The sequence below is a fragment of the Xyrauchen texanus genome, chromosome 31 (assembly GCF_025860055.1).
Source record: "Xyrauchen texanus isolate HMW12.3.18 chromosome 31, RBS_HiC_50CHRs, whole genome shotgun sequence".
Lineage (NCBI taxonomy): Eukaryota > Metazoa > Chordata > Actinopteri > Cypriniformes > Catostomidae > Xyrauchen > Xyrauchen texanus.
Genome location: NC_068306.1, coordinates 17,375,693 through 17,395,813, shown reverse-complemented (window position 1 = coordinate 17,395,813; position 20,121 = coordinate 17,375,693). Strand labels below are relative to the sequence as shown.

The 20,121-nt window shown below is 38.1% G+C and overlaps 1 protein-coding gene across 1 annotated transcript in view; it reads right to left on the bottom strand.

Moving 5' to 3' along the window:
• Window positions 1–1,838: 1,838 nt before the first annotated feature.
• LOC127624652 (rapamycin-insensitive companion of mTOR-like) overlaps window positions 1,839–20,121 on the bottom strand; it is a 35,064-nt gene continuing 16,781 nt past the window's right edge. Inside the window, exons 21-38 of the mRNA XM_052099467.1 lie at window positions 19,922–20,121; window positions 19,180–19,306; window positions 17,597–17,761; window positions 17,213–17,289; window positions 16,364–16,442; window positions 15,827–15,936; window positions 14,154–14,241; window positions 13,979–14,071; window positions 13,614–13,720; window positions 12,316–12,593; window positions 8,931–9,957; window positions 7,111–7,288; window positions 6,492–6,576; window positions 6,177–6,380; window positions 5,902–6,054; window positions 5,623–5,746; window positions 5,282–5,420; window positions 1,839–4,482 (exon numbers count right to left, since the gene is read on the bottom strand). Coding sequence (XP_051955427.1) covers window positions 4,408–4,482; window positions 5,282–5,420; window positions 5,623–5,746; window positions 5,902–6,054; window positions 6,177–6,380; window positions 6,492–6,576; window positions 7,111–7,288; window positions 8,931–9,957; window positions 12,316–12,593; window positions 13,614–13,720; window positions 13,979–14,071; window positions 14,154–14,241; window positions 15,827–15,936; window positions 16,364–16,442; window positions 17,213–17,289; window positions 17,597–17,761; window positions 19,180–19,306; window positions 19,922–20,121 — 3,309 coding nt within the window. The 3' untranslated portion in view covers window positions 1,839–4,407. The remainder of the gene's footprint in view (window positions 4,483–5,281; window positions 5,421–5,622; window positions 5,747–5,901; window positions 6,055–6,176; window positions 6,381–6,491; window positions 6,577–7,110; window positions 7,289–8,930; window positions 9,958–12,315; window positions 12,594–13,613; window positions 13,721–13,978; window positions 14,072–14,153; window positions 14,242–15,826; window positions 15,937–16,363; window positions 16,443–17,212; window positions 17,290–17,596; window positions 17,762–19,179; window positions 19,307–19,921) is intronic.

The window sequence follows — 20,121 nt, the reverse complement described above, 5'->3', positions numbered from 1 at the left end:
TAGGCTATGAATAAAAATATTTACGTTGGATTGTTTGCCCGGCTCTTGATTCATCCTTCATAAAAGAGCTAGAGACGTGTCAGAAAGGTGTCAAAACCCAGGATTAGGAGTAACTAAAAGCTGCCACGAAGTAATCAAGACCCTTACCGGCATCCACCAAGCCCAAAAGCAGGCCCTTTTGCCTGCTTGGTACACCAGAAGGGTTTTTTTTAGCTGCGACCCTGGACCCACCTATGGCCGGCACGGCACATCACACTTATGAAAACGGGCGCTCAGGACGACCAGGAGGCTTTCCATGAGCTCTTTGAGCAGACGGCTGGAGCATGGAAGTGGCCCAGCACTCAGTGGGCGGCCCGCCTATTGCCACTGTGGTCTGGAGAAGGCCAACTTGTGGCCCGACAACTCCCTCCCGTTCGGATTCGCTCGACAGCTCCATGACACCTGCCAAAGGTGGCTGCTGGCTGAAGATAACGACGTAGTACAAGATTTGATTTGAAAAGACAGGATCTTCCACACCGTTCGGATTACACCAATTCATGACGCTTCTGTTCAGTTTGTTCGGGGCCCCGGCTATGTTTCAGCGGCTCATGGCAAAAATCCTCAGACCGCACACTGCTTATGCCGCTGCCAATTTGGATGGCATCATAATATTCAGTAATGATTGGCATCGGCACAGGAGGTCTGTCCTGAGATTGTTGAGACAGGCAGGACTCATGGAAAAGCCAAAGAAGTGCACAACTGAATTGAAAAAACTAGAGAATTGAGTCAAGGAAATTGAGGTTTATTTTTAATGAGGATGCATCCCTTTTATTAGATTGTTTCTCAAGGCTCATAGCTAATGCCAGCCCACATTAAATTATAAAGAAATCTCAGAATTAAGAAAACATCATAAGTATGTACAACAGTTTATGATTTGTTTTCCCTTCAGAAAAATATAAATAACACTTCTTCCAACTGTCTTTGCTATTTCAGTATTAAATGGTGCTTACATTTCATACAGCACTCTGCAAAATTATGAGTGCACTTAAAGAAAATCACTGAAAGGTGCAATTGTTTTAGTTTTACAATGAACAAATTTACATTTAAAATATATTCATTTGTTTTAGCATTAATGGTGATGCAATAACAAATCCCCCATATTTGGAACTTAGTCCACAAATACAACTCTTTAGTATTTAGTAATAATTGCTGCTTTCATTATATTTGATTATGGGTTTCTACACCAGCCCATTTATTAACAGCATTACTCTTTTAAAAACAATTAAACAATGGCTGCCAGTCATCCTGAGGGGTACACATAACCCCCAGTGCAAGAAAAAAGAAGCAAGAATATAACATGATGTAACACTGGGGAAAAAGACCCTCAAAAGAACCATGTGGCATTCTGGAATTATTTCACCACACTCTTTTAAAATGACATGAGGGCTGTAAGTAGCACACTTTGTTTCTGAAATTAGTTTTCGAAGAACACTTCAGAAAATATTAGCGGGACGTTCCAGATTTATTTAATTAAAAAAAATAGTCAATGGTTTAATTTTGAACTAATTTCACCAGCCATTATACAGTATAGCCTAATCCAAAACTTACACTTTAAAGTATGCAGCATCATATAAGCCCACAGATCGCCATACTTCTATCTTTTCAAAGCCTTCTATTTTGATCCACTGTTTTTCAGATAAGGGGTAAGAATACACATACACTTAAAATTTGTTCCAGAAGCCTTAATTACTACAATAAAAACTACTATTATTATTGCTGGCCATCTCAGACCTTTAAGTTAATCTTTCACAATACAAAAGTAATGGATGTTTAAACCTTATGCGTAATTATTAGTATAGTATTAGTATAATAAATCAAAGAAAAAAAAAAAAGGACAATTTCATTAAGTTTAATAGGATTAAAACGAATGCAATTAAGGCAAAATAATTAAAGCTGCCTAAATAGCCCAAATAAATGGTCCAGCCAACAAGAAAACAAATCGGTCATCGATTCTTCATTAACAATTCAATTATGTATATAGAATAAACAGGCACATTGCATAGAAATAATTCAGATATTAACTTCAAATTCAAAATTACAAATGGGGATCTAACCATTTTTTTTATGTTTTTATGCAATGTTAACAAACTATGTTGAAAAGACATTTTGAGAACTCTTCAGACCAGAATGGCTATGTGCAATACTGACAATTACAGATATAAATATTAAAGATGATAAAGTAGTTCATTGTTGACTGTTTGCCAGTAAAATTTATAAGCACAACATGTCATTTTAATCAATGGATTGTGGATCAGTCATTGTTGAACAAATGATGAACATTTCTTGTCAGTTTAACCTTAATTCTCCTGCTCAAAATCCACAAACCACATTCAAAAGTAAAAACAAGACTGACTGTTGATGACTTATCAAATACATTTGAAACAAATGAATGCTTCTCTAATGTTAAAGGAATGTTCCGGGTTCAATACAAGTTAAGATCAATCGACAGCATTTGTGGCATAATGTAGATTACCACAAAATGTAATTTCAATTCGTCCCTCCTTTTCTTTAAAAAGTAAATATGGAGGACAAAGTGAGGCACTTACAATGGAAATGAATGAGGCCCATTTTTGGAGAGGTTAAAAAGGCAGAAATGTGAAGTGTATAATTTTATAAAAACACTAATATTAATTATTCTGTTAAAACTCATGTAACATTTGAGCTGTACAGTTTTTTTTTTTTAATCTTTTCACTTTTAAATGTAAAGTCTTTTTAGGATTTTTGGTTTTGTTGACATTACATCGTCATGGCAACGATTCCGAAGATGTAAAATTGGCTATAACTTTACACAGAAAAGGTTAGTAAGTGATTTTATCACACTAAAATCATGTTAACATGCATATTGTTTATGTAATGTGGCTAAACTTTTGAAACAGTATTTAAAATAAAAACAATTGACCCCCATTCACTTCCATTGTAGGTGCCTTAACCCAGATTTGTGCTTATTTTTAAAGAAAAGGAAGGACGAGTTAAAATACATTTTTGCAATTTTGCTTAAATGTTGATTTAAACCTGGAACATTCGTTTAAGGAGACAACTTTCTGAAAGCAATATTCCTACAGTATGGATAACTCCGTTAGTTCGCTACAATCCATTTGATTAAACATCACTAATATTTGAAATGGAGTAAAAGTAAAACTGCTGAATAGCAATGATGAAATCCATTTAAATTTCCTTTTTTTAAGCCTTTACCCATTATCTACTGTCATTAACTTAAAAGGTGACAATGTACTGCACAGTGACTGTCAGACATAAATAATGTAACTATAGTTTAACCCTGGCTAATGAGCTAGAACTTAAGTACAAGGGATCTAGGAGCTGTGTGGACCAAACAATAAATAAGTAAATAAATAAATAAATATCTTGTCTACTGTTGGTTTAAATGTGAGACTTTTTTGAACGATTGAAAGGTCAGATAATTGTCCGATTGTGTATCTACACCTCCAAGTACATGTGAATAAATTTTCAGTGTGTAGGCCTCATTTCTGAAACATGAGCAGACTGCATACTGTGTAATTAATTAGTAAAACCATTGTTGCGTAAATTGTCGTTTAAAATAACTGAGATAATTGAGAATGGTTTTATTGATGATTTTCTTACGGTTTCATGTTTGAAGCCCTATGACAAGAATTGATTCGAATAGGCAGAAAAGACCCATTTTGTGTGTCAGTTACAAAAAGGGAAATAAATATTGGCAGTTTCTCATTATTACTACTTAGTGATAATTGTCTTATATTTCAATCACATCAGGACTAAAGTGAAGTGCTTGCTTATTCTTGTTGCAATAGCCACTTCATATTCCTTGAACAACCAGAATTAGAAAAAGAGAATTCCAACTGGAAGGCAATCAAACCAGAATGTTGTAGTGTTGAAGGATCCTGCATCAAGGGTACATTTTGTTATGTGCAACCAGATGCATTGGCCTTTAAAAAGGACAATAACAGCCAAACAGATATTTAACTAACCTAAGTAATTAAAAAAACTTGAATGTCTTGAATGATTTTGCTCGCTTACATTATAAATACCATTTGCATTGACTCATTTATTTTCTGCAGTAAGTCAGTCCAGTTATTTCATGTTTCACTTTTTGTTCAATGCTCTACAGTTCATAACTGTCAGTCAAAAGGAATATTTGGTTACAGCATCCACTGCAGGTGGCTACAGAGCATCTGTGTAGAGTGCATTTGTTCATTTGTGAAGAGTTTGTTCTTACAACGTACCGCTCTTCCGCTCTTGATCCACCCATGTTTGTTCCATAGCCCTAGTCTCTTATTGCGTAATCATCTTAAGTGCACAGCCAGACCAGGGAAATGGATTGGTAGCTTGGTGTATCATGAGAAGAAAATATTATGAAAAACATCTAGAAGTTCACGACTCTAATGGAGGATCTAGAGTGGTAAACTTCTTTGGCATTGACAAAATGCTCTGGGCCTCTTCATACATCTACAAAAAAGCAAAAACAAGCAGTGTTAAGAAATGTATGTTTCTTAAAGGAGAAATACATATTTTTTGGGATGTTGAAATTCTACTTTTCCAGTTTAATATGCAGCGACAACCATAAGTAAAACCACCAATTCTCACCCCAAGTGGCAGAGAAATTACACACTTTTAGCTTTAACCAACATATTTGAACAATGACCATACCGATACCAAGGCATAGATTATTCTTCATGGAAATCACCAGTATCTCCAATAATACAGTATATTTTTGTACTTTTTTGTTTTCAGCATCATTCAAAATCAATAGTTTTGAGTTACAGATGCCATTGTAAAAATGCAATATTCACAGTCAGCCAACATACCTTTATTCTATGAGTGAAAGTGTCCAGTAACAGGGTGGTTACTGAGATTAAGCGAGTAGTATTTGGCTGGTCATGTGATTCTAACATGGCGGCCCCCATGAGGTAACCCTCTACATGTTTAATAAAACAGTTTTTATAAGGTACTGACATGACTTGAATGAGTCTTCATCTCATGTGAGTGCTCACGATTTTACATGTTTCAAAATTACAATTCATTTCTTTGGGGTTAAACCTCTTTTAAATGATAATATAATTGTTATAGAACCTGAGACTAATAATGTCTAAATTGTTCTTATGATTTGTAATTTCAGTAGCAAAAGATACCTATTACATTGAATTCTGTGCAATAGAATAAAATGAAAATAAAATCACAATTATGGTTCAGTAACACAATTCTGTTTGGACATAATTTAACATGACAAAATTCTCATGAATATTACCGGAATGAACTGAACGTCTTGGAAAAGTTCCTGAATGAAGCGTCGCGAGGCCAGTCTGAACATGCAATTAGCCAGCAAGTAGGAAACTTCAGAATACAGACAGATGTCATCAAACGCATAGGGAAACTTTTCCTTGATTCTGCAATGTAAGCAAGTTTGCAAGGGATTTTATTCCACATTATTTCATAAAATCAAAACAAAGTTCTTTGTATACCAGGATTTCATTCAAATGCACAATTCTTGATTCTCCCAATTATAGCAATGCTCAAGTGTGTGAAATGGATTAAGAAACCATTTTGACAACGTAAATTCAAGTCAGCATAGATGAAGAGTCTCCTTACGTGAGGAGTCCAGTTTCATTCCCTTTAGTCCCAACTGAGGAGCTGAGGTTGATGACCAGCCTAAGCACCTCCTTCCTCAGAAGAACCCGGCAAGCTGGAGCATCCTCTGGAATGTTTTTCACCCCTGGCAGAGAGATAGAGTCAGCATGCACATATTAACGATTTTACCTCAAACTATCCAAAATGAAGTGCTTGTGACTGAATTTGTAATCTGACTCTTAAAGCTTAAATTTGATTCAAATTGCACTCAATGTTAAGCAATTCCAAGAGTTTCCCTACCAAGAACTAGCTCAGTGCTGGGTGTGCTGCCACCAGAGCCCTGAGAGACCGCGTCGCTGCAGCCAGACACTCCCGAGAACTTGGACTGAGGCATAACTTCCAGGTTGTGTATGGTCTGATTGCACCATTCTGAGTATGGAGCATCAGCATAGTCTGAAATGCAAAAAAAAAATTACATCAAACCACCAGAAATGATTTACTAGTAAGAGATGTGGAAGAACCCAGAAGATGTTTCCAGTGCCCTTAGCTCAAAAACAAAAAAGACTGCAGATTACCTGGGCGTCTTTGGGTGGGAGTGTTTGAATTGCAGCCGAGCACATATATCCCTGCACAGTAAAGGCAGTTCTCATCACTGTGCTCCTGCAGGCCAGTCTCTTCCGTGCCCAGCAGCTGCTGCTGGTCCGTTCGGCTTACCGCAATCAGCTCTGTAATACTCAACTGAGACCTCAAAACAGAATGCATAGAGCCTTCACTGGAACCTGAGAAAAGAACGGCCATGAGACAATGAAATGGGGGGAGCGGGGAAGTAATGTTGTTGTGGGGTGGTGGTGTTGACCAGTGGAGCTGACCAACACAACATGTGCCTTTACCATCAGCATCCCCAGAGAAGAACTTTGCAGATCGGTCTTCAGATGGTGGGCTCGTCCTCTTCTGGAAGTATGGTATGTCTTTAATCTAAGTAGCACCCATAAAAGGAAGTAAAGTAAGTTCCAGACAAAAGTTGTAAAGCTTTTTTTGTAATGGTATTAACATTCATCTTGGTTGATCTGATCCCAGATGGACAGCACAAAATTTGTTTGTAAATGGGGCCAAATGTGGCACTGAAACAATTTTCGGAGATTGCATGAGATGTATACGCCCACATTGCACTTCTAGTGTACATGCTAATGCATCCTGATGGTACCAAAATCCAAGGATTGTCTACTCAAGTAATATACTGTATAATTATTGTGGCAAAACAATGGTTTAAACTTCTCTGGCTTGGTACGGCAAAAAAGAGTTGGGTCATCTTTTGCATACCTGATATCAACATGCCGTGATAAAGTGAAGTACGTAGTCACAAATCAGACATCTTCCTCTTGTTTTGATTTACTCACAAGTGGTCATTGGAGAAAACTTAGGTATGCATGGTGAAACAGGTAATCAGTTGACCACTTGTTACTGAATCACCCAAGAAAAATGTAAAAAGGGCCATGCAATAGTTAGTACCTGGAACATGCTGTTGATATCCATTGGCAGTGCAAGGCCAATGTATTCATCAGAGTTGCCGTATGTGGCACTGGACACCATGGAACGCACTGAAGAAGAGCGCTGTAGAGAGGTTTGACTGATGGGGCTTAGAAGATCCTCTTTATCCAAAGAAGCAAAACTCAGAGCCTTGATAAACCTGTGCTTGCAGAGAAAATTAAAGCAGGGAAGAGATCAGAGAGAATCGTTGGGAGGAAAAAAAGGAGAAAGAGAAGGTTTCATCTGACACTTTGGAAACAACTTGCACGAGTGCTGCAATATTGCAGCCTTGCTAACAGATGATTGATTGGTTTGTCAATGTAGGAACAGGCTGGTGAAGCATATTCACATTTCACAGAGTGAGCAGCTGTTTTGCGCTTGCTGCATCATGCATATACTTTATAAAAAAAACCTCTACATGCTTCAAGAATCAAATGCATGAAAGTAGCTAGTGTGGCGAGGGATTTTCACCTGGTTCACATGATACTTGGGGAATTCTGCACCAACAGGGACAGGAAGTTCTTTTGAACTACATACAATCAATGGAGGAATGAGGAGAGTATATTTTTTGGTCTTGGGAGGCATAGGTGAAGAGAATCAGGTTAAGGTATGGGTTGTGGGAGCGCTATTGAGAAATGAAAAAATAACAAAAAGGGCAAAGTTCGGCAAAAAGGGAGCCGAGGAGGCCAGGATATTTAAATTCTAAAACTGGACAGAAGTGGATGTTCAAACTGAAAGAGGGATGGGTGCGTCAGCCCAGGGGGTGGTCCACGCACCGTGGGAACAGAGATCTGCGATGGAGCCTGCTTGAACCTTGGCCCAGACATCTGAAGCGCTTTTTAGTATACCTGAGAGGGACCATCAGAAACATAGACCACATTATTTCCAAAGGGGAGCAGTGATTTCAAAGGGGCTTTTTTTGGCAGTGTCATTTCCCATCAAATATTAAATGGTGGATTAAAAAAACCAACAACATTAGTGAGCACTCTAGTGCTCAATTCTTGTAATCTGACTGCCTTTGTGGTCACATATTGACACTTATAGAATTGTTAAAATCCTGGGCTGTGCGGATTAAATAATATTGTTTCCTATTGTGCCGAAATGGACAAAGGTGAAGTGAACCGTACAAGAGATTTAAAACTGATCAGATTCAGAGTCGCTCTCGTGGACATGCTTGTTCTCTCGCCAGTTTGCTGCAGTTTCAATTGTAATCCAGTTATGCTAATATGATGCACTGCAATGTATTGAATCGTGACATGTATCACACTGTATCTCATATTTTGAGGCAGTTGGCAATACCCAGCCCTGAGTGTGATCCTGTCAGGCAGATATGCCTGTTAGGTAAGTCTATGTTAGAAAGAAGAGTGTTATCACACAAAACTTCATCTTTAACATCTTTACTTCTGAGAAATGAGATGTTATGGTTCTATCCATAGAGTCAAGAAGATACCTGGAAGATAGCTTTGGAGCAGGATAATAACATAAGGCTTGATAATCAACCATAAATGTGGTATTTAACCACCTTTCTGTGGAGGCATTTTGTGATTATTGCTTGACCTAACTGATGCAGGGCTATTCAACTCTGCCCCTGGAGGGCCAGAGATTAGTTCCAGTGCTGCTCTTACACACCTGCCTTTGATTAGATGGTTCATGTCTCTGCAGGACGATGGCCCTCCAGGAGCAGAGTTGAATAGCACTGGTGTAAAGTGTAAAAAAAAAAATAGATGTGTAAGGAAAGGTGGCATAATGCCAAAAAAAAAAGGAAAGAACCTTCGACCAACTCCAGGCCCAACTGGTTTTACCTGCGCGGTGTGAGTCTGGAGTCCAGGCTGCCAGTTTTCATGGTGATTGCATCAGTAAAGAGAACATCTTTGGCTGGAGAGGCAAGTGCCTCACTATGGGAGAGGGAGGACTGGATGCGCTGTTGTTGCAGTCGTTTGAGGGTAGCGTAGCCCAGTGCGTCCCGTGGGCTTGTGTACATGAAGCTGCAGTCTGTCAGGCTTGAGATGGTTGTAACGGATGGGGATTTAAGGGACTGAGCCCTTCGGGGCAGAGTGTGAGAGGAGCCAGGGGGCATCAGGAGCACAGAGTTAGATTTGGACAGGGGCAGATGATTGGACTGGGGTGTGAGAGCATGAAGAGTTTTGATAGTTTGAGTACTAATGACCGTATTGAGACTAACGCAGTCCGTGTCGATGGTGGAAGAGTCTATACCCCCAACTGTCTCTCGAGATGGGCTGGAACTCATGGAACTGATGCCGCTGGTGGTTGTGTCAGTGTTGAAACTCTGACTGCGGCTTTTAAATTGGCTCACACCCCCAGAAGTGGTGACATCGCCGGCCAACCTTTCTCGACTGATATGCTCTCGGTGGGCGTCTCCACCCCGTTCCACAGCTCTGTGCAGCTGTACCTCTGGCTCTCCAATGCTGGATGTGCTGCCCTGGGAGTCCGAAGTTTTGCTGCCCATAAAGGAGGTCTCCAGACTTACGCTTGGGCTTTTCGGCAGATGCCCATCAGTAAATACAGGACTGAAGACATCTGCTTGACCAGGAGAAAATATAGAGGGCTCCGTGATGGTGCGAACCCTCCTGAGGCCTCCTAAAGTTGGCTCACCATGGAAGTTACTGCTGCTGCCAGTGCCTTTGGGATCACTGGTGCTGCGAAGTTTTTTTCCAGAGAGCGAAATCAGGAAGCGGTTACGGACAAGGCGGCTGGAGGCCAGAATGGTAAATGGACTGAGGTCCTTTAGAAGTTTGGGCCTGATGTACAGTGGCTGGTCCTCAGAGAGCTCACAGCTTTCAAATTTATCATCATTCAGGATGTACATACCTGCAAGAAAGGCAATTTCAACATATTTACTTTTTCAAATGACAATTTAAAATGTTGTTATTTTTAGACCAAAATATTTTTATAATGTTGGTGCACCCCTATTTTCCTACCACACAACTATTATTACAAAAAGGGATATTTGATTATCATTTAAATAATTACATAATTTTGAAATCTTTAGTTGTATTTGTACTAAAATCAACAGGAGTGCAGTTTCTCTTTGTAGAAAAAGATTGTACACCACTACCAAGCCCCGGAGTTCTTAACCAGAGGTCAAAATGTCACCTTGTTATAGGACCATTAGAATGGTGCTATAAAAACACATTTTGATAATCATGTGCAAAATTGATTTACCGGTCACATTGTGAAAGAACAGAAAACAAAAAAAGGGTGTGGCCACAAAAATGATAAACATTTGAAACGTGTAACACTTTTATTTATTATTTGCATGGTAGACTAGTTTTGGTAGGTGATTGTGACGCTAACAGAAATAAAGTAATTTGTAAAATATGACCAAAAGTTCTTAAAGTAAAGATTTACATACAGTAGTGGGCACACAACTACAATGTCTGGTTTGTTTTGAAGTGCTGGCTAAAGAAGGCCTACATTTGTTTTGTACCTTTTTTGACCATTCATGTCATCAAAAAACAAGTACAGAGCCTGCCTAAGGATAGAGGACTACAAAGCTGTGTCTGGAAAGCCTCTGTGCATCAATGTCAAACAATCCAGTAAGTATCCAGTAAGTAAAAACAATAGTTATTTTAGCGGTTAGAATCTGGCATCAAAGCAGGTGCAAAAAAATATCAATTATTTATATATCAAGTAAATCAATGTCTAAAAAATGTTTTGCCCCAACATTGCAATATTGGCTCAGTCTATGGCTGGACTAACTGTTTGTCCAAACCATGGAAGATGGTGAAAGTGTCTGGACACCTGTTTGGAAACAATCATTATTTTTGCATTTGGTGCTGCTAGTCACACAGAAATTATACAATTCACGTTTAAAATACTGGCAATTTATCTAGGCCAGGTTGCCCCACCAAATTCAGCCAAAAACAGAGTGAACGACACATAATGTAAGTACGAAGTGTTAATATATTGTATGGAATTTGAGTACTGGAGGAGATCTGTCAAAAAGTGAATCTTGCAACAATACAATGAAACAAACCACTCAAGCAAATCTACACAGAATGGCTCAAAGGGATCCTATGAAATGGGAAAAGCAAAAAAAACATATTACAAATGTAATATGCCAATAAAGTGTGGGGGAAGTTGTTTTGTTTTTCAGTTATTGCAGATCTGCATTGAGTTCCATGTTTGCATTTCCTGTGTGTAATGATGTAGATTGATGAATAGAGAATACATAACATTATATTTTGAGTAGAGCACTGTTGCATAAATCTACCTCAGTGTAGTCATTAATTAGATGTGCACATATATTCCATTCCACTCAAACTGCCAACCCCATTAATTACATATTATTTAGCGTTCTTTCCTTAAAAAGTCACTGAACATGTAAAATATGAAATTACATAGATAAATTAAAATTGTATCAACTGACAATCCTACCAAGAATTCTTTATATTGCTACCAATAGATCAATCCATATCTTTTGTTTGTACATGGAAGTGTTGAAAGGCACCATCTAATGGGGAGTATTATTTATTCACAGTCGAAAGTGGAACGGTTTCTTTTCGAAAAGTAATTTGTAAAATATGACCAAAAGTTCTGAAAGTAAAGATTTACATACAGTAGTGGGCACACAACTACAATGTCTGGTTTGTTTTGAAGTGCTGGCTAAAGAAGGCCTAAACTTTTGACCTTTCCCAAATTCTCTAAGTCAGGATTACTGACTGGGCTTAGTCATCAAAAAACAAGTACAGAGCCTGCCTAAGGATAGAGCACTACAAAGCTGAGTCTGTGCATCAATGTGCATCAAAGCCTCTGTGCATCAATGTCAAACAATCCAATTAAGAATAATAGTTATTTTAGCGGTTAGAATCTGGCATCGAAGCAGGCATCAAATTGTTCCTTAAAAAGTCACTGAACATGTAAAATATGAAATTACAAGATTAATTAAAATTGTGTCAACTGACAATCCTACCAAGAATTATTTATATTGCTACCAATAGATCAATCCATATCTTTTGTTCGTACATGGAAGTGTTGAAAGGCACCATCTAATGGGGGAGTATTATTTATTCACAGCACTTTAATATAGTCAAAGCAGAAGTCTAAGATGATATGCTTGTAATAGGCAGCTATAGGACCACTCTGAAAAAACTGACTTTCACCCAAAACAACAGTTTTGCAACAGTGACCGTTAGTAATTGCTGAGTGGATGGGAGGAGCACTCACTGGGCTGAGTGGAGTCACTCTCACTGTTGTGTCTGGAGCTGGTGGACTCAGAGTTCAGGCTGAGGGTGCTGGGAGCTGAAGAAAGCTGGATGAGGGGCTGCTGCTGCTGTTGTTGCTGCTGCTGCAGCTGCTGGAGGTTCTGCTGCTGCTCCACCTCATCTGGCACTACAGGCCAAAGCTGCCTGCGATTGTGCCTGACCGCATCCCAGCCATGCAGTTTCAGTAACTCACAACCCTGCTTAGTTTTTGAAATGAGTCCCAGAACATAAAGACATGTCCTGAGAGAGAAAGGATAGAGAAACAAAGAGCGGGTTCATAAGAAAGCCATAAGGAAGAGATCAGAGTGTATAAAACGAATGAATGCATGATTGCCAAATAGGAAGTTAGGAATAATTACACAATTCAAATGAGTCATAGTTACAACCAAATAAAAACCTGCTGACAGTTACTGAGAATGTAATTTTGAAACGATGAGTCTTCGCAACAGCAAGAGTATCTGGAGAATTCAACATATGGTTAATGCTTGGTCATCTCATGTCTACCCAACAGTGTTGCAATAACTTTACTGCAATTATAAGTTGGAAACCAGTAAGTGGAAATGGAGACTGAATGTCGCAGTGCATTTGAAAGATTTTCTGGTAACTGAAACAACATACTAGTACCCATTGAGAAACACATTTGCACAACTTTTCCAGTATTAATTTCTAAAAGCTGTCATTATACACTCAAACTAAAACCGTTCAAATCACTTAATTAAATTGAAGAAAATTTTCCCACACATGCATTGTTGTGAAATGACTATTTTAACATAGTATAACACATATTGCTACTTTATATTACTAAATAATATCACATACATTGCTACTGTTTATAGTTATATATATGGTTATTTATAGTATAGTTTTTTTCTCAGGCATACAACAAGAAATAATGAAATAACCATTTTTTTATTTTGTAGAGTACCAAATTAAACTATTTGGATGTTAGATAAAAAAAATTAAAAAAATTATTCAAGGTATTATTATTCATGCAAAAATACATTTGTGAGTCTTAGCCTCATATGGTCAGAAGCCTATGATACTTTAGCTTTATTATGTGTAAGCATTATAAGATCCTTTTAAACATGAGACACAACTGTATAGCATTACTTTACTAAACACATTTGTCAAGAAATGACCTGCACATGTCAGACCTCATGCACTATCCCCCAGGCCACGTTTCTGACCTAAATGCCATTTCAAAATGTTGGTATTATGGCTATATCAAAGGAGCTTGATTTTGGTATCAAAACAACATACCCTCTAATAGACAGAACCTCACAGTCATGAGCAAGATTGACGATGTCTGGAATCACATTCTCCTCCTGCAGGAGGTTCAGTCCCCAGTTAGAAGTGCCAATGTTTCCCTTGAGACAAACAGTTAAGAAAAACAGTTTAGAGTAATGAGTTCCCACCTGACTAATACAACTTGCAAACAAAACAGTTATCAAAAAATCAGAATAGAAAACATGCTTCAACATTACTTATTTTCACAAGACGAACTCTCTCTCTCACTCACACACACACACACACACACACACACACACACACACACACACACACACACACACACACACACACACACACACACACACACACACACACACACACACACACACACACACCAGGGCCCAAAGTGCAGCCTTAAGTTGTTTGATGCCCTCCCATTTGTCCAGCACTGGGCAGCGCACTGTGTAGCTCAGATCTGGAACTACATTCTGTCAGAGACATAGAAACAAGGCATTAAATGGACATCTGTGTCCAATCAGGCCGTGTCATAAATAATTTCAAAGCATATACCTGAGCTTCCAGTAAATGACAGCCTGTCTTATCATGCACAAGTTGTCCATATAAATGCACTGGAAGATAAACATTTGGCCTTTGTAACCTGTAAGAAAATAAATTAAGAACTGAAGGAACTATCCAAATAACACACAAAAACATGTGGTAACTTGTCAGTATGTACAATGCTGTGAAAAAGTATTTGCTCCTTCCAGATTTCTTCTATTCTTGTGTATTTTTAGATCTTCAGACATGATATAACATAAAATCCTATGTCACCCATGTGAAAAACCACCTTCCCCCTTAAACTTAATAGCTGCAACAACTGCAACCAAACACTTCCGATAACAAGATATCAGTCTTTCACAATGCTGGGGTGGAATTTTGGCCCACTCTTTTTTGCAGAACTGCTTTAGTTCAGCCACATTGTAGGGTTTGAGCATGAACTGCAATTTAAGTTCCTGCCACAGCATTTTGATCGGGTTCAAGTCAGGACTTTGACTAGGCCACTCCAAAATGTAATTTTTGCTTCTTTTGAACTATTCAGAAATTGACTTACTCCTAAACTTTGAATCGTTGAAGCGCTTGAGCTTCAACTCACAGGCTGATGATTGAGAGCAGAATTCAGGTTTCCCTCAATTATTGCAAATCACCCTGGCCCTGAAGCAGCAAAGCATCCCCACACCATCACACTACCACATCATGCTTAACCATAGGTATGATGTTCTTTTGTGGAAATATAGTCTTTATTTACGGCAGATGTAACGGAACCCCTGTCTTCCAAACAGTTCCACTTTTGACTCATCAGTCGACAGAACATTCTCCCAAAAGCTTTGAGGATCATCAAGTGATCATCAAGGTGTGTTTTGCCAAAATTCAAATGAGCCTTAATGTTCTTCTGTGTTAGCAGTGGCTTTCTCCTCACAACACTTCCATGGATGGGATTTTTGGCCAGTGTCTTTCTGAAAGTGGAGTCATGAACATTGACCTTTATTGATGCGAGAGAGGCCTGCAGTTCCTTGGCTCTTTTGTGACTTCCTGGATGAGTCGTTGTGTGTTCTTGAAATAATTTTGGAAGATCGGCCACTTCTGGGAAGGTTCACTACTGTGCAAAGGTTTCTCCATTTGGAGACCCAGAGCCTTTGAAATAACTTTGTAACCCTTAGCAGACTGATGTATTTCAATCAACTTTTCCCTCATGATTTCTGGAATTTCTTCCGACCTTGTAGTGCTACTGTGCTACTGGGTGAGACCTTTTAGCCAACTTCATGCAGCTGAAGAACTTCTATTTAGGTGTTGATTTGATTGAACAGGGCTGGCAGTAATCAGACCTGGGTGTGTCTAGTCCAGCTGAACATCATTATGAATGCTGTTTAATTGATTTGGGGATTTAGTAACTAAGGGGGCAAATACTATTTCACACATGCCCAGTTGGTATTGGCTAACTTTTTTGCTTCAATAAATAACATTATCACTTAAAAAATGTTGTGTTTACTCAGATTGCCTTTAATTTAGTATGAGATGTACACAAAAACAGAAGAAATCTGGATGCAGTAAATACTTTTCCACAAATAACCATTTTATATAAAGTTTTATATATATATATATATATATATATATATATATATATATATATATATATATATATATATATAATAGAAAATAAAGTACAGGATATAAGTATCAAGAACCTTTGGTTGCTCCGTCGCACATAGTTATCTCCATCCACTGGTTTACGGTAAGTTGTGAGAGCTTCATTTAACTGTTCCTCTATGAGGTCCACATACTTGAGGTTGTATTCCTACAAGGGAACAAAGGTGTGTTTTCTCATTAATTATTAATAAGTAGATGGAATATTCACTTTAAATAACCTGATAAAAGCTATGAAAAAAATGTAAGCACAAGCAGAATATCAATTACTGATGTTGAAAAATTGCAAACGAAAGTTATTTCACCGGGATGCAATCTCATGAGAGGTGAAAAGGTGAGAAGGTTCTATCAAGTGTTCCATGGGTATATTTTCACTTGATCTTTTTGATGTTTATTTATTTGTAAAGAAAATTTGTCAGTGTTTAAAGTACCCCTTTAAAATTATTTTAATAAGTAAAACGTTACCAAACAATTTGGGCAAATTAGCTTAAAAAAGGCGACCAGCCAAAAGGTGAGTAGTTTGCATCCCAATCTCAAATCAGTCTTAACAGTGCAGGATGATGTCAAATATAAGGTACCTTCTGCCACTTTTCGAGTTGCCTAGTGACATACCCCCTCTCATTTAGATAGGAGAACCCCTTTGGAATGGACAAGAACCTGGAACCATGGATGGAAGATCATCAGAAGAGAGGGAACAGTTTGTTTCTTATACAAAATAGACCCCCATTGCAACTTATTGTTGTTAGTGATGCTTCTCAGAACTTATTTACAAAATCAAATGAACAAAGTATTTAGTGTGCCTCAAAATTGATAGTATGCCATTGACCAGGACTGTCAATTTGAACTTTTAAACATCATGACAATCAAGAGACTCTCTGTAAGTATTGTCAAAATAATTGCTTTGCTGACTTGTATTTGTCTTTCTAAAATAATTATTATCCTACCCAATTAAATATAATTTGGTGTAACAAAACTAGGAATTTGAATTTACAATTGTATATTGTGAATATACATTTTTCATAAATTTGTTTTAAACATATTGGTGACTTTAATATTTCATGAATTTCCAGGACTTTTCAGGCCTGTCACAACTTTCAAACTCCCTGATATTTACAGGTTTTCTATGAATGTGATCCGATTTTCTACGAAGATTAATGTTTAATCTATGCCCCTGATATGAGTCTTCCTCTCATGTGAGTGTAGATAATTTTAAACAGATCTTTTAAAAAACTACCATTCATTTCTTTAGGTGTAAAATGTAATTTATATATATTTTTTAATGGGGAACCTGTCACTAAGGGGGTTTTCTTGTAGCCTAACAGGTTTCTTGCAGTTGGGTCCAGACCTCTAATGTATATTATATTATTAAACATATGATTTATTTATTTAAAACTGAATAACAGTTAAGGGGAACATCTGAGCTTTACCTTAGCAGCAATAGCACACCTTTGTCTCCCAGGTGAGTTAGTGCTGGCTTCATCTGAATCAGAGCATGAAGATTTGCCTAAGAAGTCAAGATCATAAGAAAACAGCAGGCATTGGGAGTGAAAAGAGACATGTATTCACAAGCTATGACTTGGCTTATAAAAGAGGTATAATTACATGATGACACAATTTTGACTGTGACTACAGTTACAAAACCTGGCACTCATGCTTTAAAACTATGCAGGAGCAACATTGTAAAATCACACAAATGCCTCCAATTTCAACACACACATTTCATAATTTCACCCTGACTCCATCCCTCAGATATTTCATTCTTAATGTAATAACACAGCCTCTCTTTTCCCTTATGGGTTGATTGATATCACCTTGTCTTCACAGGCCTCATCCAGTATGTCCAAAGCCTCTATTGAGACGGCCTTGTTGCGGTCATGTAGCTGTGTCACCAGCAATTCAATACCCCAGTTGCTGAAGAACTCTACATTGGCTCTGAGTAGTACCCGCAGATGCTTGGTGGCATACAGTCTGCAGTTCTGCGGCAAAATAATGTTAAAAAATTACATAAATGACGTAGCAGCATGGGGGGGGGGAGTTTTGCTAATTACTGCTCAATAGCTTAAACCGTTTGGCACTTGGGACATATTCACACTAGGGCTGTTGTTGCAGACCTGAGTTTGTTTGAGATCAGAATTTGGTTTGTTTGGTTGGTGTATACTGACTTCTGCTGGTATGGTTCACAATTAGTATGACAGTAATTTCTTAGTAATGCAACAATCTCTCCTAACTTGCAGAAGTTAACCATTAATTATGACATTTAATGTACATCTTTGCATGCATCCATGTGTAATGCATTTCTCATAATGAATCATTATCTTGTTATTGTTGTTTTACCTTGCTACTGTTAGTTAAAGATGTACTCAGTAACTTTTTGTTGGTGTCATCTTGGACTTACAGTGACACCTAGTGGTGTGGATGCAGCATCATTCAAAATCAATAGTTTTTAGTTACATATACTATTGTAGAAATTCACTATTCACAATCAGCTATGATTAATTTAATCCAAAAGTGAAAGTGTCCAATAACAATATGGTTACTGAGATTAAGCGAGTAGTATTCAGCTAGTCATGTGATTCTAAAATGGCAGCCCCAATGAGGGCCCCTGGCCCACATAGAATAAAAAAGCTTGTACAAGGTTTCTGATATGACTAGAGTCCTCATCTCAGGTGAGTGGTCATGATTTGATACATACGTTTCAAAATTACAATTAACTTGTTTAGGTGCAAAACTTTTTTAATGGTGAAAACTACTGAGTGCACCTTTAATAGTTGTGTGTTGATGCAAAGAGCTCATAGTTTAACTTAATTAGGTGTTTTGATTGTCACCGTTATTGAGGTCTGTGTGTTAAGGGTTAAGGTCTATTGTGTGTCTGTCAAACAACTGTATGTACTGTCTTGCCTTGCAAGACACATCTCTCTCATCAGAAGCAACGATTGCAGTTAAATCAATGTAAAAGTAATTTAAAACCATATGTAAGATTGAAATGCTGAAAAAATGAAAGTCTCATATTGTGAATTGATAGTTGGCTGAACAAGAAATTAGTTGTTCTCTAAACAAGAATTTTTGCATTAAGTGAATTAACAGATTCAAAGCAATGTCACCGAGGACAATTATTAAGACAGTTGTTGTGCGAACTCAAAACTGATCTGCATGATTTTGCCTTGATTTTTTAACTGCTCAACAATTCCTTTTTTACAGTTCACGGTGATGCGTTGACGACGCAAACTTATCATGGTTCAGACCCATATAATAATACAATGTGAAAAGAGACGAGCGGAGGCAGGGGAAGGGGGTGAATTTGAACTCTGGTCGAACCAAGCAATCCAACCAAGTGTGAAAACAGTCTAGGGTCAAAATGCCAAAAAGGACCAAGTAAAGTAGATGTTTGTCCCACATCAGTGGCAGCAGTGAGGATCTTTGAGAGAATGACTCGTGCCAAGCCATCACGGCTGTAGTCCAGTGTGGAAACAATCAGCTTTAGAAGATGGTCCTGATTCTTCAGGGAACACAGGTTCAGCAGGCTGTCAAAGCAAGAAGGAAAGAAAAGAGAAGATATGATACACAATAAAGGATGTTATTTCAAGTGTTCCATGCCCAACAGACAGTATACAGTTGCAGGAGTATTTTATGACATGCTGTCATCAATAAACAAAAATGTATCAGGACATTTGGCAGAAGAATGTGAAGACATCTGACTGGCAACTGAAGCTCAACAGAAGTTGGGTGATGCTACGGGACAATTACCTAAACAGGAAATACTCAATAATAGAATGAGCCATCTGGAGTCCTGATCCGATTGAGATGCTTTGGAATCAGTTACTCAAGGGAGTAATTCAAACCTCTTATGCATTACAGGAAACGTTTGATGAAGGTAATGCCACCAAAGGCGAATCAACACTTATTAAATTCACATTATTAAATCCATACATTTTACATTCTGCACAGTGAATGTTAACATGGTATGTTCAATAAAGACCATAATGACAAAATGTGTGTTCTTTATTAAAGTTTGTCTGTTGTTGTGACTTTAAAGATTAGTTCAAATGTTATGACCAATTTATGCTAAAATCCAGGTAAATCATAATATTTCCAGGAACTCTATACTCAAGGTGATTTCTATAAGGTCCAAGACTAACCATTGGAAGACACTGCACTTCTCAAGCATCTTAACACCCTGCGGGTTGGCTGAAAGAGTGCCCAGGAAGAGGAAATAGTACTGGCTGAGGGTAGTGAGGAGGCCATTGCTCTGCAGACTACGGTCTGGTTTGAGTCCAGAGGACAAGGACAGCCACTGCACGATGTCCTTCACCAGGTCTTCAAGATACGCCTGCCCATC